Source organism: Pseudochaenichthys georgianus, chromosome 5 (genome assembly GCF_902827115.2).
Source record: "Pseudochaenichthys georgianus chromosome 5, fPseGeo1.2, whole genome shotgun sequence".
Lineage (NCBI taxonomy): Eukaryota > Metazoa > Chordata > Actinopteri > Perciformes > Channichthyidae > Pseudochaenichthys > Pseudochaenichthys georgianus.
The window spans coordinates 18294847-18321383 of record NC_047507.1 but is presented as its reverse complement, the minus strand read 5'-3'; the positions used below and the strand labels follow the sequence as shown (position 1 = coordinate 18321383).

Here is a 26537-nt window from a genome sequence, read left to right as displayed (position 1 = left end):
TGATTTCAGCTGACGGTGCCTCTGCAGACGGTGACAGCTCATTTAAACGGACCAGTCAGACTCAGATCAACTTTACTCACCCTGAACTGCTTCTCCAGCAGGGTGCGGCCTGCCGAGTTGGGGGTGAGGATGCTATTGACGTAACTGTGCAGCTGCCAGGCAGGCACCTCTGTGTCTCTGCTCATAATGAGCTCCATCAGAGCGTCGTGGATGAAAACATACTGCTCCTAAAGGGGAGACCAAAAGAGCACAAAACTATGAAATAGATCAATATTATAACGATGTGAAAGAATGTTGAATGTACCAAAAGTTACAACTAATTTCAGAATCATATATATTATATTAATGAATAACATCTCTGGATGCCTTAATGTGTACGCATTACTTTAATACTGAAGCTGGTAAAAGGACAGGGCAATTTTGTATTACTTTATGTACTTATATGTTAATCATTATGCATTAGTGAATTATATTCTGTATTCATAATTTGAATCTGCAAACACAAGTCCTCACTTGTACCTGCTTTAACAGATAACCAAGAATAAACAAACGGAAGTTAGTTGAGCCTGAATTGAGCCAAAGCATACAACATCAGAAGGTGTGCAGACAGAACAAAGTGAAGGTGGGAGGACACAGAAATAACCTCAAACATCCATCAGTTAAAGAATCAAAGACATGGCTGTGGCCTGAGGACAGCCAGTGCACACATTCCTCTGTATCGTGGTGGGTGTATATTACTTTGTACTGAGCGTTCAAATTAAATTGCAGCGGGTATGTGACCTTTACCTGAGCCCAGAGTATCGAACTGAAAACATTTCATAACTCCCTCTCCATCTTTAATCATAGATGACCTTTTTGATGTAAACAAATGATAGTTTCACAACATAAGGTCGAAAGTCAGGCTTCTTACCTCAGTCTGAACTAGGTAGTTGCGTTGTGTGCGGATATGTTTGAGAAAATCCAGGACGCTGACCGTGCTTTTGTCCTTCATCTGTTGTAGCATGCTGTCAATGACAATGTACGTTCCTGTGCGCCCAACCCCTGCACTGAGAAGCAAAGCACAGAGCAACATGAGCATAATGACGGGCCCACAGAGGGAGCTGTTCACCAAATCAGGGATTATGAGACTTTAGCACTTGCACAGTAGTTAACAGTCATTTAGCCTGAGTACTACAGTAAGCACCGTACCTGCAGTGCACCAGGACCGGGCCCATGTCTGCAGTGCGAGCTGCTGACGAGCGGTTGATGAAGGTGAGGACAGGGAGGGTGTACTCCGGTACTCCCATGTCAGGCCACTGAGTGTAGTGAAACTGCACAATGATGCGTTCATTTAGCTTCCCCTTTGGGTTCCCCTTTTGACCCTAAAACATGAGAGCAGACTTGTGACCCATTGCAGAATCTTTGTCCTTCGCACAGGGAGGACACTATCATGGGCTGGCTGTACCAGCTGTTAGTTGCTTTAAGAACAAACTTAGCAAACACAATGTTATATCTAGCCTAAGTGGTAATATAATGCAACACTATTTGAGCAACACTCAAATAGTGTTGCATAATTTAAGCTTTTAATAATGATATTAACAGAACAACTTTTTAAAAAATAGCTTGTTAATAGGTTACCAGTTAAAATGTGACTGCTTCACAATTATGTAAACCAGGAAGATATGAATTACATACCACAAATACAACCTAATTGACCTACGTAATATACAAATGTTATGCCACTAACCAAAGAAATACTGTGAAAACTGGAAATGGTATGCACTAAAGTTTAATTTATGGCTTGGTCCTTAAAACTCTTATTTTGGACCAACTTTGGACCAACTGACAGCTGGTTTTAAAATCTTTACAATTAGCTGGTTCAAACTGATCCAGGTTTAAAAAAAGTTCAATATTATTCAAACAAAACAAATTAAAACAAGTTTGATGTTAAATTACCTTTTTAACTTTAGTATTCCTTATAAGGAAACGCCGCAGTGTGTAGCAGGCGTGTACTTTGGTGCTTTTCAGCGTCACTACAATATTCCCATACTGCTCGCTGTTCTCTGTCGGCCAATACTGGTCACATTTTCTCTACAGGACACAAAAGACATTATATAAAAATAATGAAATACAGCAAGGGCTTTTCTGAGCATTTTTACTTTTACATAAAGTGAACCTACTCGTCCTTTCTCCACCAAGTTGGTGATCATTATGATGATTCCTGTGTTCTGCTCCCACACCATCCTCCAAAAGTCCTCGAATGTAGACTTGAGAGGACCCTGGGCAGCTATATAAGCTCTCGGCCGGTTGTAGCCCTGAAACAGGAGAGTGGGAGAATATAGATGCCATCAATATTTGATATTATACCCACCGCTGATATAGCTGATATGGCTGGATTACTGACAAAGGTAGGTCATGAAATCCACTCCTTCAGCTGACATTCTGAATATTTATACATCAATCAATGTTCTTGAAATCAATCTTTTTCCTCTGTCTGTCGGTGTTATGATTTGATACTTTAATGTATATTTGCCTTGCTGGTGAATTTCAACATCTTTCTAACACAAAAAAGAAAACCACACCAGGACCTGCATTAGGAAAACTAATAAGCGGTTTGTAATACTCACATCCACGTAGTTGGCATTGATGTAATCCGAATGTTTGGCATCTTTCCCCGCCAGAGCTCGCAATTTCACCCTGTTGTGGTCGTCTAGGGAGAGCATTGATATATATTCGTTAGCATTATTAAACGGATGAAAACGCATTATAAAATCATAACTGGATTGCGCAGCAGTATACGTCATAATCAGATTTGACAGCTGACTCACAGGCCACAATGTTGATGTATCTGTTCTTGTGCTTGTTGTCAGGATGATTGGAGTGTTCTGATGTGATTTTCAGGTCTGCTGTGGAGCGCTGGACCTCCTGGAGAGAGGAAAATAGACAGAGATGGATATTATTAAAGAAGTATAAAAAATGTGTTGGAATTCACCACTTAACTGTTAACATGATTTTTCTAAAGAAACTGTCATTATTTCATAACAAGTAAATCTTTCTCTTTCCTTCTGTTGTCTTTACAAGGAAACTTTCCTTTCTTTTTCCAAACTAGGTCTCATCCGTCAGGAGCTCAGGATAAACTCTACAGCAGAACCTTTCAGAAGAGATTCAGTGTCTCGGTCAAGGACACTTGAAAAGAGCATATGCTTACTGCCACAGGGGCTTGAACCCAGGCATCCAGTAAGACAGCCATCATCTCCTCTTCTTCACTACACCCTGCTGCACCCACCCGACCCTAAAATACAACTGGAATTTCCAACACTGCTTCATTGTGATGCATAAAAAAAAAATCCGCACACAGACTTCACATCAAATGACCCCAATTAGAAGGAATCCTCTGGGGTCAGAGCTTTTCCTCGTTTCTTAACCTGGTTACACAGAGAATGTGTTCCCGTCCAGTCAACCAGCAGACAGACCTTCTCTAATTAACCTCCGTCTCTCCTGATCTTTTACTCCGTCTTTCTCTCAACCATCTGCTCAATACCCTGCTCACGGACACATGCATTAAATAATCTCTAAATATAAATAACCACTGTTCAGACCCAGGCCCAGTTGCAGACAACATCTGCAGAGTACAGGGGGAGAAATCAGTGCTAAATCATTCATCTGCTGACAGTGAACGGTCCAGCCAATAAGGATTGAGTGAAATGTACGACATGAACAAACCAAAAACACTATTAATGAAAAGGCTAATTATCAGTACATTTTTAAGATCTTTTGAAACAGCAGAGGACACAAACAAATAATTAAGGCAATGACATGACCACACTGCATATGATGCAGGATGACAGCTGCCAAAACCGTCCAATCAAAGAGTTACCGGTCAGTCAATATGACTCTTTGTTTACTTCTCATTGTTGGTTTATAATCAGTCAATGTGAGCCGAGCAGAACTAAAAGGCAAACATGTACCTGTTTATTCCATTTGTACAGACCAACTAAACACAACTTCAATTTAAAAACCCCATTAGTGTTATATTCATGGTTTAGAAGGCTTTACAAATAATCAGTATTTAAGTGGTGTTGAAAGTGTACCTCAAACTCCTCAGAAAAACCTTGCAGGTTGTTCTTGTAGAGCTCCATGATGTGTTTAATAAACAGCTTAACAGGGATGGCCTCCATGTCATCTGCAGGAAAAAGACAGAACAGTTAGCAAAGTGCATGTTACTGTGTGTGGGAATCTAGTGCATTATTAGGGTTTGTTTTAGTCACCATTTATTCTGAGATTGTGTGTACGTGTACATTGTGTGAGTGTTTTGGCTGTAAACATGGCAACCAAACATGGAAACCAATGTATATCATATTTTTTTTCTTTTCTGAAATGTTATTTATTTAAAGTGGACCTATCATGCTATATTTGAATAATATATTGTAGGGCCATACCTATATAAAACATGTCTGTGAAGTTTTTTTTTCAAAATACCAAACCGATCATGCATTTTAGCCATGCCTCATTTAGCTCTATTTGCTCTTTTCCAGCCCTGTCTTCACAAGGGCTGATTCTGTGGCAAATTAGCTGCAGCTGACCTCGCCCCCCTGCCAAGGAGGGGGGCGAGGCACGAGCGTCATGTTACCATGCTGTTACCATGCTGTTACCATGCCACGCAACCTCTCATTCCCCTGATAGGTGGAGAGTTGCCCATATAGGCGGAGCACCCCGTTTCTGACGTCAGAACAATTTAAAATCTGGATCAGTCTGTATCAGATCCGTTGCAGCCCCGTTTTTAGAGATTTGGGTATGGAGGAGTTCCCTGACACACCGGGACATATATTCATGTATAAAAGACGTACAAAAGTGCATTTTGCATGATACTGTAGGTCCCCTTTAAGTAAAATAAAAGACTAGATCATCCATATTGTGCCACTTTAAGAGACTGAACGTTATTACAAATATCTAGATTTAGTATTTTGAGCATTTACAGGAGGTAGCATCTGTCTCATCTGAGTCAAATCAGCCCCACATCACACAAGAAGGATCTTTGATAAGGCTGGTCACCATCACACTGGAACAATAGGACAGGGGACCCAGCTGTCATTGCTGATGATAATAGTGAATGTCTTAACTAACACACCCTCGCAGCTGGGGCTTTAAGAGCTCTTATTGCCTCAGTGGTTTCGGCATTAAGGTGGATTCTGGATTGTTAATCTGTTCATTTATCAAAAATGCCACCCCCCGTTTTAGAGTCAAGAGTCACTTATCAGTCTAATCAGTTCTTCTGAATGGTTCTTGGTGAATTGTGGCTTTAGGAGCTAGACATTTAAATGAAGTGAGGGTGAGTGGGTCCATTTTTTTACTTGACTGGAGATGAAAACTATGCAGAGATATGTTCCGATCATCACTGTGAGCAATAAAATACTTAACAGCAATCTCATTTTAAAATGTTCTATTTTAAACATGTAAATGTTTACACATATCAATGAGAGACACATTATGCAAATGATTAGCACTTAAAGCGTTACATTTAATTATCTTGCACATTTTCAACATCAGGCACATGGTTAGACATTCAGAATATATGTACTGCTAGAACATGTCCATAGTTTCTAAGAGAGAAAAAGAAAAAGACAGAAAGAAAGGAAGAAGAGAAGCAGACAGGGATATAGAAGGGAAAAACCTAATTAATGTGTAGTCAATACTGGCATCAACTGTGCTCTTTAACTGTGGTATCAAAGCCTTGAAATGTCCCTGAGCTTTAAGCCACTGTGAAAGTAAAGTCTGATATCGACTATCTGCCACTGCGCTGTTGCCTGGGACATTAAAGGCAACAAAAAGACAGTCACAAAGTTATTACAGAGGTTTTCACCAGAGCCATTTCACATGTAAATGGAGTGAAACTGTGCAGCCATCAAGGAAACAGAGAATCACATTGACAACGGTGAATAGGTGCTGGTAGATGTGTGATGTAGTTCAAGAATACTTTTGGCCCTCAGTTTCAGTCCGAGAAATCTATTTTATTTAAGGGTAAATAACATTTGTTTTTGTGTTTACATTTACCCCGCAAGTGAACCCTCCTTAACACCAACATCATTTCAACCATTTCTCCATTAGTTTAAGCTTAACTTTCTACCTATTAATTTATTTGGTTTAGGCCAAGGAGCCGGAGCTTGTGCGGGAGGTGGAGCGGTACCAGTTGGATCTGGTTGGGCTCACCTCTACGCACAGCGTCGGCTCTGGAACCTTACTTCTGGATAGGGGTTGGACTCTATTCTTCTCCGGAGTTGCTCAAGGTGTGAGGCGCCGGGCGGGTGTGGGGATACTCACAAGTCCCCGGTTAGGTGCTTCGTTGTTGGAGTTTACCCCAGTGGACGAGAGGGTCGCCTCCCTACGCCTGCGGGTTATGGGGGGGAAAACTCTGACTGTTGTGTGTGCTTATGCACCCAACAGCAGTTCAGAGTATTCGGCCTTCTTGGAGACCCTGGAAAGAGTCCTGTATGGGGCTCCTGAAGGGGACTCCTTAGTCTTGCTGGGAGACTTCAACGCACATGTGGGCAATGATGGAGACACTTGGAGGGGCGTGATTGGGAGGAACGGCCCCCCTGATCTGAACCGGAGTGGTGGTTTGTTACTGGACTTCTGTGCTAGTCATGGATTGGCCATAACAAACACCATGTTCGAACATAAGGATGCTCATAAGTGTACGTGGTACCAGAGCACCCTAGGCAGAAGGTCCATGATCGATTTCGTTATCGTATCATCGGACCTGAGGCCGTATGTTTTGGACACTCGGGTAAAGAGAGGGGCGGAGTTGTCAACTGATCACCATCTGGTGGTGAGTTGGGTCGAGTGGCGGGGGAAGCCTCTGGATAGACCTCTGGATAGACCTGGTAAGCCCAAACGTGTAGTTCGGGTGAACTGGGAACGTCTGGAGGAGGCCCAAGTTCAGGAGGCCTTCAACTCACACCTCCGGCGGAGCTTTTCGGGCATTCCTGTGGAGGTTGGGGACATTGAACCAGAGTGGGCAGTGTTCAAAGCCTCTATTGCCGAAGCCGCGGCGGGGAGCTGTGGTCTCAAGGTCCTAGGTGCCTCAAGGGGCGGTAACCCTCGAACCTCCTGGTGGACACCGGTGGTCAGGGAAGCCGTCCGACTGAAGAAGGAGGCCTTCAGGGATTTGTTATCCCGGGGGACTCCCGAGGCAGTTGCAAGGTACCGACAGGCCCGAAGGGCAGCAGCCTCATCCGTGGCCGAGGCAAAGCAGCGGGTGTGGGAGAAGTTTGGAGAAGACATGGAGAAGGACTTTCGGGCGGCACCAAAGTTGTTCTGGAAAACTGTCCGACACCTCAGGAGGGGGAAGCAGGGAACCATCCAAGCTGTGTACAGTAAGGATGGGACGTTGTTGACCTCAACTGATGGAGTGTTGGGGCGTTGGAAGGAACACTTTGAGGAACTCCTGAACCCGACAACTCCGCCCTCTATGTTAGAGGCAGAGCTGGAGTATGACGGGGGATCAACACCAATCTCCCGGGGGGAGGTCACTGAGGTCGTCAAACAACTCCACAGTGGCAAAGCCCCGGGGGTGGATGAGATCCGCCCGGAAATGCTGAAGGCTCTGGGTGTTGAGGGACTGTCATGGTTGACACGTCTCATCAACGTTGCGTGGAAGTCGGAAACAGTACCGAAGGAGTGGCAGACCGGGGTGGTGGTCCCCCTTTTCAAAAAGGGGGATCAGAGGGTGTGTGCCAATTACAGAGGCATCACACTACTCAGCCTCCCCGGGAAAGTTTACTCCAAGGTACTTGAAAGGAGGGTCAGGCCGATTGTCGAACCTCAGATTGAGGAGGAACAATGCGGATTCCGTCCTGGTCGTGGAACGACGGATCAGCTTTTTACTCTCGCAAGGATCCTGGAGGGGGCCTGGGAGTACGCTTATCCGGTCTACATGTGTTTTGTAGACTTGGAGAAGGCGTATGACCGGGTTCCCAGGGAGTTACTGTGGGAGGTGCTGCGGGAGTATGGGGTGAGGGGGTCTCTAATCTCTGTACTCCCAAAGCGAGAGCTGTGTCCGGGTCCTCGGCAGTAAGTCGGACCCATTTCCGGTGAGGGTTGGCCTCCGCCAGGGCTGCGCTTTGTCACCAATCCTGTTTGTAATATACATGGATCGGATTTCGTGGCGTAGTCGTGGGGGAGGGGGTCTGCAGTTCGGTGGACTAAGGATTGCACCACTGCTTTTTGCAGATGATGTGGTTCTGATGGCTTCATCGGTCTGCGACCTTCAGCACTCACTGGATCGGTTCGCAACCGAGTGTGAAGCGGCTGGGATGAGGATCAGCACCTCCAAATCTGAGGCCATGGTTCTCAGCAGGAAACCGATGGACTGTCCACTCCAAGTAGGGAATGAGTCCTTACCCCAAGTGAAGGAGTTCAAGTATCTCGGGGTCTTGTTCTCGAGTGAGGGAACAATGGAGCGTGAGATGGGCCGGAGAATCGGAGCAGCGGGAGCGGTATTGCAGTCGCTTTACCGCACCGTTGTGACGAAAAGGGAGCTGAGCCAGAAGGCAAAGCTCTCTGTCTACCGGGCCATTTTCGTTCCTACCCTCACCTATGGTCATGAAGGATGGGTCATGACCGAAAGAACGAGATCGCGGATACAAGCGGCCGAGATGGGTTTCCTCCGCCGGGTGGCTGGTGTCTCCCTTAGAGATAAGGTGAGAAGTTCGGTCATCAGGGAGGGACTCGGAGTTGAGCCGCTCCTCCTTCGCGTCGAAAGAAGCCAGTTGAGGTGGTTCGGGCACCTAGTTAGGATGCCACCTGGGCGCCTCCCTAGGGAGGTGTTCCAGGCACGTCCAGCTGGGAAGAGACCAAGGGGTAGACCTAGGACCAGGTGGAGGGATTATATCTCTTCGCTGGCCTGGGAGCGCCTTGGGATCCCCCAGTCAGAGCTGGTTGATGTCGCCAGGGAAAAGAAAGTTTGGGGCTCTCTGCTGGAACTGCTACCCCCGCGACCCGACCACGGATAAGCGGGAGAAGATGGATGGATGGATGGTTTAGGCCAACTTTTTTTGTTTGAGTAAACCATTTTACCAAGTTTAGCCAATTGTTTTAGTTTTTACGTTTAGCTATCTATTTTAACCACATTAATTACTTTAGCTAACCTTTTAAACTGAATAACCACCACATATAGGCAGCTGAGTTAGCCATTCATTGCATCAATTTATCATTTATATAAATTATAGTTTCTATTTAACTTATTTAGCTACTCCATAACTTTTACACCAATCCAAGTAACCTTGGTTGAGAATAGCTAATCTACAAAACTTGCAACAAACTATTTCTCTTATTATACTTTTACAAACAATTATGGACATATGAACATCACATATTCTTATATAAAGAGCCTTACCTGGTATAGGGATGATTGGTATATTCTCATTGGCCACCACCCGTGGAGAGCTGCTCTCCTCCACATAGAAGTGAGCTGTCTGGAAAAATCTCCTACAGGGACACAGAGAGAGAAGAACAGTGAGATGCCACAGCGAAGTCTATTAGGGAGTCGTTATCCTCTTGTTCTCAGATCCGGTCTGTCAACATCAGCAGCTAAAAGTTGAATGAAGTGACACGGGAACAGCAGAAAACTGCTAATGAAAGCCCCAGAGTGAGCGGGACACAGCTGATCGCAGTTGTTGACGCTGAGTTGCTCCTGGAAACATATTCTGAGCCGACTACAGGGAACAGGTAAACAACTCGCAGCTTCACACAGTGCAGCGCAAAATGTAGCTCTCTACTCAAACTCAAGACAACTAATCCAAACACAGATTCTCTCTTCGGGGCAAAACACATCACTTTCAAGAGATCCCACTCCAGTTTGAGGACAACAAAATCCACTCAAGCCGCTTCTTAAGGGGAAAATGTGTGATATTGTGGCCAGCAGCTTCTACTCAATGACGATCATATGGAAAGGACAAAGTTATTCATCGAAACCAGACACAAAATGTTGATGTTCATTATTTTTCCATATACAATTCATGTTTCTTTCAAAAGCAAATCTTTGTTTGCCTTCAAATGAATAAATCCTCCCTACACAGCTCAAGGTTTACATACAAAATCAACATTCTAACATTAGGGAGATATGTTGTTTCTCCATATAATACATTTACAAATATTTCTCTTTTGAGATACTGTCTGCAGGTGAGGGACACACACAATACAAATGAATTAATTCCTTCATGTTTTATCTCATTGCTGGCATTTCAAAGGTTTAATCCTACCTGTACTTGATGCAGAGGAGGGAGCAGATGCTTGTCATTCTTTAAGATAAATAAAGCAAAGCATAGACAGAAAAAAAAGGATAAACTGTAAAACAAAAATAAAAGATAAAAAAAGAGAGAGGAAGAGAGAGGGAGAAAGACTGAGAGGGGAGGGTGAAAACCAAAAAGAAAGGAGGGCTCTCTCCTGGCTTGCGTCACAGCCTCGCAATCCAATTACTCCCTGTGGGTGCAGATGTGGCGCCGCTAACTAACCAGCAGAGTCGACACCTCCTCCCTGAATCGCTCCCATGATCTCAGAAGAATAGTTTGCTTTGGGGGGAAATAATCTAGGATGAAACCGGCTTTCAGACTGGATGTCAGGGGAGAGAGGCATCAACACAGGCATCAGCAGCACTGAGTCGCTAATGTATTTTTTTTCCCTCAGTTGAACATCTGTGAGTGTCTAACACATATCTCAAGCCTCAGAGGCACCCAGATGTGTTCTGTAAACCCAGCAATTAATTCCATTGTAGACATAATCTAAGACCTACTTTGAAAATGAACAAGCTAAAACTAAGACAACGGTATTAAACTTCAAAACATGGCCCATTAATTACATATTTTTTTAAGTAAACATTAGATATTAAATAGATTGTGATGCTGATCAAAACATCTGTTAGTTTTTATAGCGACCATCACCAGGGAGACTATGCAGAGCATAAAGAGTGGAGAGACTGCGAAGGGGCTGGTCTCCTCTCTCATTATTGTCTTTTCCCCAGGGGACGCAGGCATTGTCTGTGAACTGTCGGCATTGTAGCAACAACAGCTGTGTTGCTCATGTCTAACATTAAAACTGCCTCTGCTCTAATATTCAAATAGCACAACTTTCAGTAATGCACCGACTGAATTCGCTACAGTCGTCTTTCTCTCAACGGTCTGTTCTCTGTGGAGCTCATAAGCAGACTGTTATTTATACCACAATCTTATATTATATGACACCACAAAAAGGCACATTGAGGTGTTGTTGGCCCATAAAAACTGCTGCAGCAATCTCACACCTAGAAAAATGGTCCTTATTAAATGCATTTAACACATTTCATGTATTTACACAAATTAATCTCAGGCAGTAAATAAACAAAATGCTACCAAACTAAAAGCAGAGAGTAAATATTCATGGGACCAGCTGAGGAGATGGTCCACAGTGCTATTTGTAACTCATTAACCATCCCACATGTGCCAGTGGCCTGGCCTGTGTAATTACTGGGGCTCCAATAGAGTGGCTGGAAATGAGCCCAGCAGATGAAGACACAGCTGGGACCCCTTCTGGCTGTGCCGGGCCTCCAGCTCTCCTGACCCTCACCCAGGTGGGTGATGGGCCTGATGTACGACATGCAGGCATTAAAGCAGTCTTGCTACCAGACTGTTTAAGATTGATGCATTCACATACAAAGATGTGCAAAATACAGACGCAATCAAACCAGACAGGTCTGAATGTGGAGCAGACTGACTGGGAAATCCAGACATGCATGCAGGCGTGTCACTTAACCTGAAATGTGAGATTTATGGGTGAGGGGCAGCTAGTTTTCCATACCCCCGAGGGAGGCCTCAGTGATACCCTTGAATCAAGCAGAGGATGTTCTGTATGCATTACCACTTTATGCAAAGCTGTTTATGGTTCCAGCAAACTTTATTTTAGAGGTATACATGTTTATAAAAAAGTCAATTGAACTCACCTCCAGTAGATCATCACGATCAGCAGCATTATGAGGCAGAGCAGTGTGAGAGCGGACACCACCACCAAGGGGACAATCCACACCATCCTCCCCATCCCCGGGTGAGGGACCCGGGTCACATTGGACAACATGGTTGTGTCTGGAAAGTAACACATGCACGTAAATACATGCACCAATCATACTAAATGACATTTCATTTCCAAACTTGTAAGTGTCCATGTGTAGGGTTTTATGTATTTACAGCCGTTTTAAAATGAAGTTTTTGTTTGAAAAAAACATCTTGCTTTTAGCCCTTTATTCCATGTCTGCAGGACTGATAAAGGAGAAGAGGGGTGTATTAGCATGCAGATGTGTCTGCTTAAGTGTCTTTTTTGATGCCACCACTGGGCGTCGCCACATTTAAAGGTGTTTTAATTCTACACATACATGCTTAAAACTTAAGTACTTTTCATTGTATATGTCAACCTGAGCTAAATATTTAGCGTAGTTAAAATACACCTATACAAAATAATAAACCATATGATCATTGTGGTTAAAAACATACATAACCTTACAATGAGAAATCCTTTAACAGCAGAAAAAAAAGACTGTTCATGATAAAAGGGTAACAATTCTGGCGAAATATCTTCCGATAACCTCAAAACTCTTTTAAAAAATGCTTCAAGGGCTTACTGAAGGCAGAACCCTGTGGCAGATGACTTAATGCTGCCTTCAGGCCTCTGCGTGGTAGTGAAACAAAAGCCTGGAGCATTATCTTTGACTGAAATTGTAACCAGTGTAGTCACTGTCTTAAATCAATGTGTTTGTTATTCTACAATGGGCTCCGTGACTGTTGGTAGTTATTTTAAAATTCTGCTTTGGAGAAAAGCCCTGTCTTGCATGATAGCTGACAACAGGAGACAAAGCTTTGCAGTGAATTCAAAAGGGCTGAGCCTGTTTGTGAAGGGACATCAAACAATACTGAGTGGGAGAGAGGTCTTCTCACCAGTGTGTACGGAGAAAGGCCAGATACTCCTGCCATCACTACTGATTTTTGGTGACAGTGTGGAGCTCTGTGGAATCTGCATCTCTGCAGTGTCATTACGAGGCTCCTGAGTGGGGGCTGCATTTACATCAGTGAGATTTGTCTCTACGTTGACCAGCTCATCGCCACCAGTGCACACGGGTGCTGCGGTGCCTTTGACTGTAGGCTTCCCTTCTCCTTTCTCTTTGGCTGTGGATGCGGGGGTGGCGATTAAAGGCTCTTTGGCCACAGTGCTGTTCGCCTGCTTCTTCTCATTATCAGGTGCAGGCTTGCTCTTCTTCTTCTTCTCATCCTCTTCTTCATCTTGCTCTCCTTCTCTCTCCCCCTCCTCCTCCTCCTCGCCCTCACTTGCAGCCTGCTTCTCCTCAGACTGGGTGTCTTTATCAGGGCCCGGGGCCGCCGCCTGCTGCTCGGTGCTCGACTTGGCAGGCGGGGTGGAAGGACGAGTGGGATTCTGCGTTGCCGGGGGCGTCTGTGTGGGCCAAACAGAGCTGGGCAAAGAAGAGATTACCCCTCCGCCTACGCCCAAGCCTGCCAGCAAGGTGCTCGTCACCACCGATGCCACCGTGGCCTGGCTGCCACTAGAGGAGGGGCCCATCCCCGTTGCCATGGAGACAATGGAAAAGTGGATGCCAGAGGACGTCCAAGTGGATGAACCAGAGCTGATGGGAGCCATGTCTGCTGAGGAGGCTGGAGAAATTGTGGGCTGACGGAGACAGGCAGAGGGAAAGTGAGCAACAGAACAACATGACTGGTACTTGCATACAAAAAATGTGCACTGCCATCTTCTGGTCAACTCACCATGCCAGTCTTCACAATACGAGACCCTTCAAATATTCTTGTTGTATTAGCTGAGAAACAAAAAAGCAAGCAAGCATTTTAAAATCCATTTCATGTGTCTGACATGGGAAATGAGTTCTTCTTTAAGAAGACATTTTGACTAGATGGCTGGAGGGTTTTGGTCAGGTACCTCTGAACAGCAGTGTTTGGCTGAAATCACTGCGCAGGTCATGCTGACACACTGCCTGCACTCTGAACAGGTACAGCACTTCAGGGGACACATTAGTGATGATGGCTCTCTGCAAGAGAAAATACGCACATAAAAACACTTGAAACCAATTGAAAACATGTTGAAATAATGTGTGGATGAAAATACTTTGGAGACATCATGGTGTCTGAAATGGAAATACTAGCTGCTGTCAGCAGTGTATGACCCAAAACTTTGATTCAGTTTAAACCTCATTTCCTGCCTAATTTAATTGTGTGCACTTTGCAGATGGCTTTACTTATATTTAAATGGCCTTCAGAACATGGGTGATTGCGTCTGGTGTTGGAGAGCTAGCAGCTCTCAAAAAACAATTAAGTAAAATATTCAGATAAAAAAGGTGTCCAGAGATAGAAAGCGAAAATAGAATTTGGAATGAAGTGGGCAAAATAAGACAGAGTGAGAGCAGAGAGAGATGTAGAGAGAATACAGTCAGTAAAGAGCCTGATATAGCGCTTGTATTAATGGAGTGTAGCCACATATACTGTTTATATTGTCTTGTTGTTGCGTGTTGGCACCTTGAGTCTATTGTAATTTCGTTGTACCTGTACAATGACAAATGGAGATCTATCTATCTATCTATCTAACACTTCATGGACACATCAATCATTCCTTCAGTCCAGGGCCGGCCCTGACCAATTTGCCGCCCTAGGCAAGATTTTAGCTGGCGCCCCCCCCCCCCCCCCAAAATGCAGACACTCACTAAGTGGGGGGGGCTCCTCTAGGGGGTCCGGGGGCATGCACCCTCGGGAAGACTTTTTTTTTTTTATATTGAAGTTGAAAGCATCAAGCTGGTGCACTTTGAGAGCAACATTAGGAGCTCTATGGAAACACCTCTCAACACCCAGATGAAACAGAACTGGAAGCAGATTTTCTTTTTCTTTATGGATATTTTACAAATCACTCTCCTTTCAAACTGTATTCTTGTTTATTAATAACAACTTTTTTGTACTGTCAGTATTTTATACCTGTTTTTCTTTATTTTTTTATAACTATAATAATCATATAAAGGTGTGCCTTTACCTCACTGAGCTGAGGTTATCAGAGCCTCTCAGTCTTTCAGGAGAGAGCTCTCTAAAGCTCCCCCCCCTCGCGGCCGCTTACACAGTCAATTCCAATGTTAATAAAAGCACACAGAAGCTGTGTACGTTTTTTGGGAGTTTGATTTATTTTAAATGAATACAAATACAATATTAAAACCTATAATTGCACACTAAAACCATTATTTCAAAAAAAGAACAATTTCACAAAAATCTTTGGTTTTTACTGGGACTGGGGCAGTTCAACTTGATTTTGGGGGGGGGGGGGGGGTGCCATAGTTTATGGACACTGTACGCAATATAGGCATAGTTCTGTTAGTATAAGATAATAAGATGTACTTTGTTGATCCAAAATCGGGAAATTGTGTTGTTATGAAATATATTTTTTTATTTCTAACTTTTTTTTTTTTTCAATTTTCGGCGCCCCCTATGGGTTGATGCGCCCTTAGCATTCGCCTATACTGCCTATGCCGAGGGCCGGCCCTGCTTCAGTCAGCCATCTGCCATAAATGTAGAAAAACAACATCATTTAGACATCTCTCAACAGAAGAACTTCTTTTTTTATGTCCAAACAAAGAAATTGTTGATAATAAACTCAATCTGATAATTGTTAAAGACAGCAAGTAACCAAATAAGACTAATTACTGGTCAATGCATGGGTTGAATTATATAGGTTTAATGAACACGTTTTGAAGCCTCAAGCAAGTTCAAACCCAGTATAGAGGATCTCATGTCAAACTCACAGAATATGGAAAATGGAAGGCTTTGGCTGCGGTGAGATGACGGCTCTGCTAGAGGACCTCGAGGAGCAGTAAGGCTTATGAGGGGTAAAGGTGTGTAAATGTAGCTGAAGGATGCCGAGCGTAGCATGTAACCAGTACAGGGGGGAATTGCAATTGCCCACTTCTAATGGACGCAGACGTTAAATGAAATAAATGTGTCAATTTATCTCCAGCTGAGGATAGCATTGGTTAATTTTAGTGAGGGAGTTTTAGACTGCAGGAAGCCTGATTAGCCGCGTTCACACTGCGGTACTTTTCCCACAAAGGTTCATGCGAACTTAGTTCATGATCGCGTTCACACCAAAAAGAGCCGGTACTAAAAGTAGTTCATGCGAACCTTTTTACCCCCTCGAAAGTCCCTGCTCGAGAGCAGGGACTTTCGAGCGGCTCTTTCGAGAGGCGGGACTTTCGAGCGGCTCTTTTTTGAGAAAAGAGCTATATTCCTGATTGGCTGGGCGGATTGCAAACCACGCCCCGTAAAACTCCCAAAAAGTGTTGTGAAGCCGCCATTTTATTATCCTCGCATTAGCATTAGCCCAGCGCAGAAACGCAGAGAGACTAACTTATGGCAACACAAAATAAAACATGGGAGCGGTGGAGATGAGGAGGTGTCGGCGTTCTGGCGATTTACTCGGAAGGCTTCAGTAGAAGCTGCTGGGACTCCCAGCAGCTTCTACTGAAGCCAGTCCCCAACTCCGGGGACTTCCGGCCGGGGACTTTGGGCGGCAGTATACGCCGTGAAGTGGTTTGCGGCATGCCAGTAAACCCAAAGCAGAAGAAGAAGAAGTGACGTCAGCGGCTTCATTTGCCTAATCTACCCCCAGGGACTTTTTCTGGTGTGAACGCGATCTGTACTTAGTTCATGCGAACTAAAGAGTTCGCATGAACTAAGTTCGCATGAACCTTTGTGGGAAAAGTACCGCAGTGTGAACGCGGCTATTGCTTATTAATTCCAACCTGCATGTCCATTGCTCATCCAATGCTTTGGTAATTAGTTTGTAAGCTATGCATTCCTCTTTAGGCAGGTTTAAGAGGTAAATATAAACTCATAATCATTTGTTTCTGAGATTTATTTTTGAATAATATAAACTCCTCCTTTCAGTAAGAATCTACATCATAAATATGTAATAATGTTTAAATATTAAACTGCTTAACACAAGGTGTTCACTAAAAGGTCCATCCTCAGTGTGCTGTGAGCTGCATTTTGGAGAATCAACACGAATACACCTCACTGCCAGTCTTGTTGGTTTTTGGTTCATATCAGTTCTGAGTTAAACAGTTTGATTAAAAGGCATTGGATGTGATCCAATAAATCACATTGTGACAACTTATGGGATGTCAAACCAGTTTAATTTCTGTGGTTCAATGTCACAAGAGAGGACAGGAATTAATTGTATTGTCTCCTTTTAGACAATGATATTTCAGACCTAAAAACCAATAACTGTAATACATTTAAGTAGTTCATTTTTATGAACCAGGTAATATCGTTTTAATTCAATTTGAGTTTAATAAAAGAGCAAACCTTATTCATTAGTTTCAGTTTACAAAAGATGTATCACTGCTTATTTGACTTAAATGTATGATATTAACCCTGCTCCAAACGACCAGCTTCTCACCCATGACGATGAGAACTGTATTTACTGGAACGCGTGGTGGAAGTACAGGAGTACTGCCCCAAGGGAACTGATCCCAAGTCTCTGAACCAGTGGGGGGGGGCACTGCACAGTTTATATCTAAAGAGGCAGTCATGCAGCTGGGGGTCAGTAGGCTTTAAAGGAGTTGCACAGCTGGGTGTCGGACTTTCTTCAAATGGAAGAATGTGTGACCAGGGTGAAGAGTGTGCGTGGAAAATGAACAGCGCTGTAGGTGTGACCTCCTGCAGATGGGAGGATATGTCTGCCAGGCAGTGAATGTGCTGTTTGATAGATACAGAAATAAATGAAGTGGTAACTCAAGGCACACAACAGAGTGTGAGTGGTGTCAAAAACTTGATAAACACTGAGATCTAAAGAATTACACGAGCACAGTTGCCTGCGTAGGTTGCTAAAAGACGACAGTTTGTGTTCAAAGAGCAGCCTTTCAATGCCGGAAACTGATCTTATTTTTTTCAAATGATAAGAAGTTTCCAAGATGTTAAAGTAAAAAAATATATATTTGATTTATGTTGTTCTTGTCTGATTTACTTTTTGCTGTAAGTTCTGTTTGAGCCTATAATGTACTGACCTGAATCTCAGAGTAAAATATAAATAGATGGAAAAAGATTTAACTGAGACAAGGCCACTGGCGCATTGTCAACACATTACATATGTATCAGTTAGACTTGTCATTGTGTGCGACAGTCCTGTGTGTCTATTCTTAGACAGGTAAGTGACAGAGACAGTACAGGCCCTCATTTCATACAACAGCCCTGAGCAGAGGACATCACAACATGTTACCTCCTATATACACTGCGCTGATCCAGCCTCATACATCAGATACTGTGAAAACCAATCAGTTGATAATAATACACACCATACTCTGGTCCCCACTGTTGGTGAAGGTCATTTCGTTAGCAACTTCACGTTTCACCCAGCTGTAGGAGACCATGTAACTGGTGATGGGGGGGTGGTAGACGGTCAGAGGGCGCTCCCAGGTCACCATCAGCGCAGTCTGGTTGAGCGGCTGGATCTTCATGTTCACCGGGGCACTGCTGCACACTGTAAGTCCAGAGAGTAGAAGGGAGTGGGATGAAGAAGCAGCAAAAAACAGTCACTTTCCACAATCTTCTGAAAGGCTGTTCCAGGAGTACAGCTTGACCTGACCATAGGTATTTGTGCCCATTTGTGGTTGCCTTTGTACAAGCCTATTACTGAAAGCCATCACTTGAGGAATTTCTACAAGTGCACAATAATATAGTAACTCATTGTCAAAAAATGACTCCTGGAGGTTTAACTTGGGTCACGTACAAAGCGGGTGTCAGTGCAGATTGTCATTATGGACATTTGTGTCATTATCATGCCACAGCACGGCAAGAGATTCCAGTTAGAATACCAAACAGCTGGGTGTAGTGCTAAACATGTGGTAGAGATAATAGTCCAACTTCCTGTCCATATGTAATTTGCAAGTTCCTGTCTGTGCAACATTAAACAGGATGTACAAAGGGATGCATATAAAAAGTAAGTAAGTCAGCCTCAAGGTGGCAGTGTAGACTGCAGATTGGATATTTACACATGGATCAGTCAGTATGAGTAAGGGACAATCTGGACATTCTATTCAGCACATCAGGGCAACAGCAATCATGAACCAGTGTCAGCTGATTATATGCACATAGGGTTTCTGTCAAATTGAAATTGTCACCACCATTTACAAAGTGAAGCTATGGTGCAAATGATGCACCATGACATGTGAAAGGGAGACAGTGTGGGAGGAAATCAGTCAGAGGTACACAGGGGAAAAACACACACACACAATAGCAAAGATATCTTGGGGTGTTGATGAGGTGTGACAGGTGTGAAATGCATTATAACCCGTCGGATGTTCGTTGTCAACTTCAGTAGCTCAAAAACAGATATTTTAATGACAGCTGAAGACATCATCATGGTTCTACTGCCTGCATCATTACCGTCATGTCAGCTACCATCCTTTTCACAATCAACACTAGAGCACCGGCAACGATAATATCAACAGTAGGCGTGGATCTAAAGTACAAGATAAATATCTTATCAACACATATGGGTTAGCTTGAAATAGAACACGGCTGTGATTCTCGTTTGTATTTTGTTAAACCTCTTTTGTTCGCAATCATTGGGGCAACTTTTTTACATTTGGTTTACTGGTGAGCAAACATGGAATGCTGTATTAATAAAAAAATCATTGATCTAAGGTAAGTGTTCATTTTATGAAAAATGACAGTTTGGCTGCGAAATGAATAGGTGCTCCTGTTAATCTGCTCAAAAACAAATGTATGCAAATGGTTTTGTCCTTTTATCTCAGATTCAACTGAAACGAAAAACTTCAACTGAGACACAGTGCGATTTGAATGAATGGTTACTAATGTTTCATCACTGGTGCAATTACTTAACGTGGTCTCTACTGAAAAATCATAGGAATCTTCAGTGAATAGACTCACTGTAACATCCAAAAACCAGCCTCATATCGGTTTCTCAGTCCACAATGACACTCAGACAGAACACACATCTTCGACAGATCCTACATTAAAGTTGTCTACAAACAGCAGTAAAACTGATATCTCCTAACCGAGCTGTAGAATATATTGCAAAAAACAAACATTTAATTGAAAAACCTGATAAAGCCGATTTGAACATTCATTCTATTTTTTTTTTATTTACAGGAAATGTAAATTATGTATGTCATCCGAGGGCTTAATAACAATTCATATTTTATCATAATGTGTGACTCGCTACAGCTACTGCCAAACTTTAACAGCTGAGAGAAATAAACTGGCAAACAGAAGATAACTCATTTCTTTATGATTTGTTTACACATATATACACTTTTATAAATGTTTAAATCCACTGGTATTGGTAAAGCATGACATGGTTTTCAATGTACTCAGTAAAAAGAAAGCAGGTTCAAGGCTTTTTCACTGTTTACTGAAAGGTTTTAGATACAACACTTTTTCAGCTAATTCATGGTCAAAATAAAGGTCCGTTGCAGCCCTATGGACCATATCACCATTGACTAAATATCACAGTGCTAGAGTAAGAAAGCAAACACTGTCCATTATACCACGGCAATATTACTTACCTATATGGTGCGTCAGAGCTATGCATCGCTAACAGCTCAACAACTTTGATGGCTGTAAAAACCAAATTGATGGAACATTCAGTCAAGGTATGGCCCTGGCTCTCAGAACATTTATAAGCAAAGCCATCCTTTACTGTGCACAGATAAATATCCAACCTTACACAACCTTGACAGATGCTACCCCTGAAGACAGGACTGACAGTGTTAACTTCCAGCGCCTCCTATAAAATATGGATTCTTACATTAAAGTACAGTCAAATAGAAATGCACACAAAGAAAAGGAGCAAGGGGAGGGGGAAGTGAAAAAAAATGGAGAGGCACTGGTCCACATTCATTCTGCCTCCTGACATAATGCCACAAAAGCAATTTCACAACTTAATTTGTATGGGTCTATTTTAGCTGTGCCACATATTAATGATGATTGCTGATCGGCCTTGTGAGAGTGCTCCAACTTCATCACAAGCATTCCCAATCAATTCTCCCCACCAGACACCAACAACACCTCTTTAAGGCGCAGCAGCTTTCTCATTAGTGTCCATATTTCCTGTACTGTTCGGTTAAAGCAACCGCCGCAAGAAACACACATAAAAGAGAGAAGAACAAAAATACACTAATCATGCCCTGCATGAGGTCTGAGCTTTGTATTAACATGTTCTTTGATATAACAATGACTTGTAACAATGATACATTACATGTGTCTTATGATGAGAGACCATCTTTTTCTAAAACCAAATGTTCAACTATTGATGTGGTGATTTTAAGCAGAATTTTCTCTGTAAGAAAATGTCCCAACTAAAAAGAATAACTTGCTTAGTCCATGTTAATTTACTGACCTACTGATTAGAGCCAAGTCTGAATTGGTCTCTGTGCTGAGCTTAGCTAGTTAAGCTTCCTGGACATTGCTCCCAAACACAATCAATATTCTCAATTATTATTTTCACCAGAAAAAAAAGTAGGTTGGAAGATAAATTGTGATTCTTAATGTCATTTACGTAGAGATTGCAGATGTATATGGGACATGAGAAAATAAACAATTTCTGCGACAAATCCCACAAGGACTCAATATGCCCCATTTACTAGCCCTATGCAATTCAGACTGTACACCCAGTGGTCTTGTGATAATCCTTTCATTCTTCATTGGTAAGGAGACATTACTTGACAACTTTGGCAACAGTTTGACTAATTCAGTAGTCCTTTCCTCAAACAGTGATATAGTAGGAGTTACAGCATACATGGCCATTTAAAGGGTTAGTTTAGTTCTAAAAAACAAGCAAATACTTTTAAGGAATGGATTAAAAAAGGTTGATTTGCTTGAACTAGCAGATGCAAGCATGTCAGGCTGACTAGCTTACCAAATGCAAGTACCATAGCCCTTCCTAGGAGAGTCAGCATATCCTTTTTCTTTATCATACTAATAACACTAGGACTAACTCCCACTTCTGTTAAATACATTTCACTGTATGTGCTGTGTGCATGTATGTGTGATAATTAAAGAAGGTTTCATCATCCAATTCTATTTCATCCTCCAATTCTATATGTATTTCCCTTTCCTATGCACGTACCATTAACTGGTCAGGATGCTGTGTTTTGCATGAAACATCCAGCTAAAGCCTCAGCCTCTTACCACAATATCATGTAGACATCACATCTATATTATACACCCCCTTGAGGGTTGTCATCTTAATACCAGTCAGCTGGAAACCTCAAAAAGACAGGCAAAATGTTCAATTGCCTCATGAAGCTAATGTTACTATACAGCTAACAAACCCTTCCAGGGACAGTTGACATTTCAATCAAGAAAATCAATGTTCAATCGGCTAGAACTGAGTCTGCTTTTGTTTGCCAATGTTTAAAATCCAGGGCACATCGTTTAGAAAACAATAACAACACAAAAAACCATTATCATTGTAAACTACATATCTGCTTTGTAGTCAGCTTTTGAATGGGATTTGACATAAGCGGATCTCTGATATAACTGCAGTTTACACAGTAATGAACTATACTAACCGCTTACCTTAACTAAAAATGTAGGCAATTTTTTGTTTAGGAAGAAATGCACAGGATTGTAATCATTGGTAAAATCAGTGGTGCTGTGGTTAATAAAACAGGGGGAATGTGATACAATGGAGGACAAAGCTTACCTCTTGAAGACTCAGTGCTGTGAGGACTACTCAGGACATCGGTTAAATCTCTCTGCCATGCGTCCTTTACAGCCGACTTAAAGACTTTCCTATCATCCAGGTCCTGCAGGGGCCGGAAGTTGTTCCTCAGGTACTCGACAGACTTGACGTGGTCCTGTTGCTCTGTTGTAAAGATAGAGTAAAAGGCCTCCAGCTAGAGGGAAAGAAACAGAGAATAGCTATTGAAGCAACATTTAAGTGACAGTGTTACTATGGGTGTGTGTGTGTGTGTGTGTGTGTGTGTGTGTGTGTGTGTGTGTGTGTTGAATAAAATATATATCATGCAGGACTGCATTTTTAGCCACTTGCCAGCAGCTGACTGTTCACAACTGCTGCAGAGTATTTGCAAGAAACATCCACACCACAGGCAGCAGTAGGCACAGAGCTCAATCATCATCCTGGCTACCTACTGGGCTGTAACTTCTCAATGGGGCAAATTTGTGGCCATTGATTGCCATGAATGATCTCCCGCCGCGCGCTGTAATGACTACATTTTACAGATACTGGGGAATCAATGTGTCCTATGCGTGCTTGGTGAAATAAATTACAGGTTCATAAAAGACTATCTGTAAGCGTCACAAACATTGTGGCGCTGGTCAATATTCTTGCAGCAGATGTCATTTTTGAACAAAAGATTTGTCCTCTTGCAAGTTAATAGAAATTCCACTGAGCCCTGCACATTTCTACCGCACAGAACGCTCTAGAGAATACGCAGCTGAGTTACCCAAGAATTGTATGTATAAAAGATGCAGCAATGTACTGTGTATGGGAACAGCAAAAAGCAATGGGCATGATTTGGCATATGTTATCTCTCAAAATCACAAAACCAGGTGGAGTTAAACTGCTGTAAAGCATATAGCCGAGTCCTGTAAAATGCTTCATTTTGCATTCAACATATAATAATAATAATAATAATTCCTTATATTTATTAAAGCGCTTTTCCAGATGCTCAAAGCGCTTTACATATACACATTACACATATTTTGTATACATGCAATGGTCACTGTGGACAATACCCACAGGAGCAAGTTCAGGTGAAGTGTCTTGCCCAAGGACACACCGGCTTTACAGACGCAGCAGCGGCGGGTTTCACCCCTTGATCTGATGATCATTGCACAGCGCACTGCGCCACACCGTCCATCTTCACGCCTCGAAGTCATCGAGGCGCTTTTACAAGTATACATTAGTATTATACATGTACTGTGGACAATACCCACAGGAGCAAATCCGGGTGAAGTGTCTTGCCCAAGGACACAACGGCCTGACGCAGTGGCGGCAGGAGCGGGTTTTGGAACTGGAGTTCCCCAGCACTCCCCCTTGATCTGATGATCGGATGCACAGACCACTGCGCCACCCGTCCCATATGTAAAAAATGTACTGCGCTAATTTAAATTAATGAATATTTCTGTACTTGACCAATTTTAATTGTGTTATTAGCAGCCTCCGTGTGCAGCAGTATTATATTTAAGACGCTATAGTCTCAGACCAACAGCATAGTATATGCATGAAAGTGATCACACACTATCATTCCAAGGCGAGTAATTGGCTCGCCGTCCCTGCTTACTCATCCACTATATGAGCAGTTATGGTTTCATATGCAGAGGAGTTGGGGAGGAACGAGGGAAAACGGGAAGAAGGAGGAGAGGTAAATGAGGGGAGAAATTGCTTGTGCGGTGAAAACTTGGTACAGCAAGTGATCCGGTGACTGTGCAAATGAAGAATGTCTTGGCATGTATGTGTGGGGAGTTAACACACCTGTGAGTGGGACAGATACACAGGCCTGGAGAAGATGATCCACTCCACCACCTTGATGCAGGGCGGGGTGGTCAGAGAGCCGGTGTATCGGTAGTAATTGTTCACGGACGACGGCAGCAGATCCCTCAGGATGAACGACCTGAGGTTTGTTTCCTTTTCTGGGTAGAGCATGGGATCAAAATGTGTCAGGGTACACAAATAGAACATTCTTACCATCCTTAATAACTTTACTGAAAACTCTGCATATCTACAGTTACATTTAGTCCAATGTTAACATATATTTATTTATATCATTTCGCCCCCATGCTTTCCTGAACCTCCAATAGGGGAATTATGGTGACAGCGGTTGTCACTCTGGCCAAATCTCTTTACACAAATATCTCCCTTTGGTCCTCCGTAGAAAGGAGCAACGGGAGAGGAGTCAGATAAAATGGCCTGCTCTGACAGCTGATCCGTGGCTGGGTGGTTGCCTACTCTACGTGTAACAACTGTCACATGGGCTGCAGGGATTAAGACTGATCCAAATGATTACCGGCTCAGTTCTGTCCTCCATGATCAGAACCACGCAAAGCTGTGTAAAGAAAAACAAAACAGAACAGCAGGAAGATCCTTTTATCCCCTGCAATTACGCTGTGTGGGTTATGCTAGTGGGCTTGTTTTTCGCTTGAATTTATGTCAAATACAATCTCTCACAGCTCATGAACTTGTCTAAAACAGCAGAAGCTCGGGGTGATAGGACTGATTTGACTACAGAGGCACTGGAAGCCTCGCCCCCATGCCTCATCTGTACTCAAAGTCAAATTCAGTATTCACAGCCTTTCTTCTCCCCGTCTTCAGACAGTGTACGTGCCCTATCGCTCATGGGCCGCCGAGATGCTGATGGATGGATGACTGTGGGATAACGAGCTAGCGGAAAACCAACCAACCTAACAGGGGAGGAGGCGAGGAGCATTTAGCAGCCAGCAGGAAGACGGTCCAAAAACCACCACACCCACACTGAGCTCTCTCTCAGCCGGAAAATGAGATACTGTGGTATTAGAGCACGAACATCTGTGAAAGGGTTCGCCACTTTACAAGGCTGATGGAGATTCATAAAATGACTTTGTACAATTAAGTGTTTTGGCAACCTGTCTTAATCAAGGTTGTGTAGCAAAAAAAAGCATACCCGTACGGAAAGGAAACCAGAGGTAAAATGGTCTCCCAGCTGATAATAGAGCAACCAGAAAATAAAATAATTCCTTACTGCAATTACTTCAATGGAATTTTGAGTGCAGAAAATTCACTGAAAAAAGAGACCCATTTTCAGATTCTGGAGCCAATTCACAAGCTTTTAAAAAAACTCTACAGTGGTCTCTAAGTGAGCCCCCCCCCCCCCCGACATGTTCTTTTATTTTCCTGCTCAGTCAGAAGGTTTTTTTGCTCAACGCAAAAGTCAAAACCGAACCCATTAAATACCAAATAACATCAAATACCCATCTCCAGGAAAGTACAGAGTGTGAAATTGAAATTAAAAACAACTCATGAAGCCCAGCACTAGTGTGAAAACAGCTATAACTCTATGCTCCTATATATCTTCGCCCATTTACATGTCCTTGTCACTGTGTGCTTATGCTCACATAAAGACCATCAGGGGCAGGTTGTAAAAGAAGCCATACGTGTCTGTGTAAACAGAGTTGCTGTGTCCTAAGAGGCAGTGAAGGATTACAAAGTCACACTAAAACATCTGTTTATGGTCTGCATAAGTCACGCATGCAGTAAAGGCAGCATCGCAGCCAGAAATGTAAGAAAAAATGCCATGAACAGACATTAACAGTTTAAGTGTGAGTTTTAGCCTACGCAGGAGCCAGGGCCAACAATCCATACACATGTATGTCAGAATAAGAGTGTTGTATAGTTGAGGCTCAGATGTAATTTAACTGCTCTTTCTCTGCAAGTGAAGCTCCTCGGAGGTCTCCTGCTGTGGAGCTGTACTACCAAGGGAGAGGCGGTATCTTGCAAATGTTTCTTCCTTTTGA

The 26537-nt window shown here is 43.0% G+C and overlaps 1 protein-coding gene across 2 annotated transcripts in view; it reads right to left on the bottom strand.

Annotated features, from left to right (window-relative positions):
- Nucleotides 1-26537, bottom strand: part of ca16b (carbonic anhydrase XVI b) — a 104775-nt gene that overhangs the window by 5843 nt on the left and 72395 nt on the right. For both annotated transcript variants that reach the window (XM_034082329.2, XM_034082330.2), the window contains 16 exons: nt 24523-24680; nt 22729-22921; nt 18353-18537; nt 13945-14053; nt 13776-13825; nt 12936-13680; nt 11951-12089; nt 9374-9465; nt 4071-4162; nt 2808-2904; nt 2607-2689; nt 2160-2294; nt 1936-2070; nt 1189-1361; nt 911-1046; nt 81-227 (listed from right to left, as the gene is read on the bottom strand). In XM_034082329.2, coding sequence (XP_033938220.1) covers nt 81-227; nt 911-1046; nt 1189-1361; nt 1936-2070; nt 2160-2294; nt 2607-2689; nt 2808-2904; nt 4071-4162; nt 9374-9465; nt 11951-12089; nt 12936-13680; nt 13776-13825; nt 13945-14053; nt 18353-18537; nt 22729-22921; nt 24523-24680 — 2669 coding nt within the window. The remainder of the gene's footprint in view (nt 1-80; nt 228-910; nt 1047-1188; nt 1362-1935; nt 2071-2159; nt 2295-2606; nt 2690-2807; nt 2905-4070; nt 4163-9373; nt 9466-11950; nt 12090-12935; nt 13681-13775; nt 13826-13944; nt 14054-18352; nt 18538-22728; nt 22922-24522; nt 24681-26537) is intronic.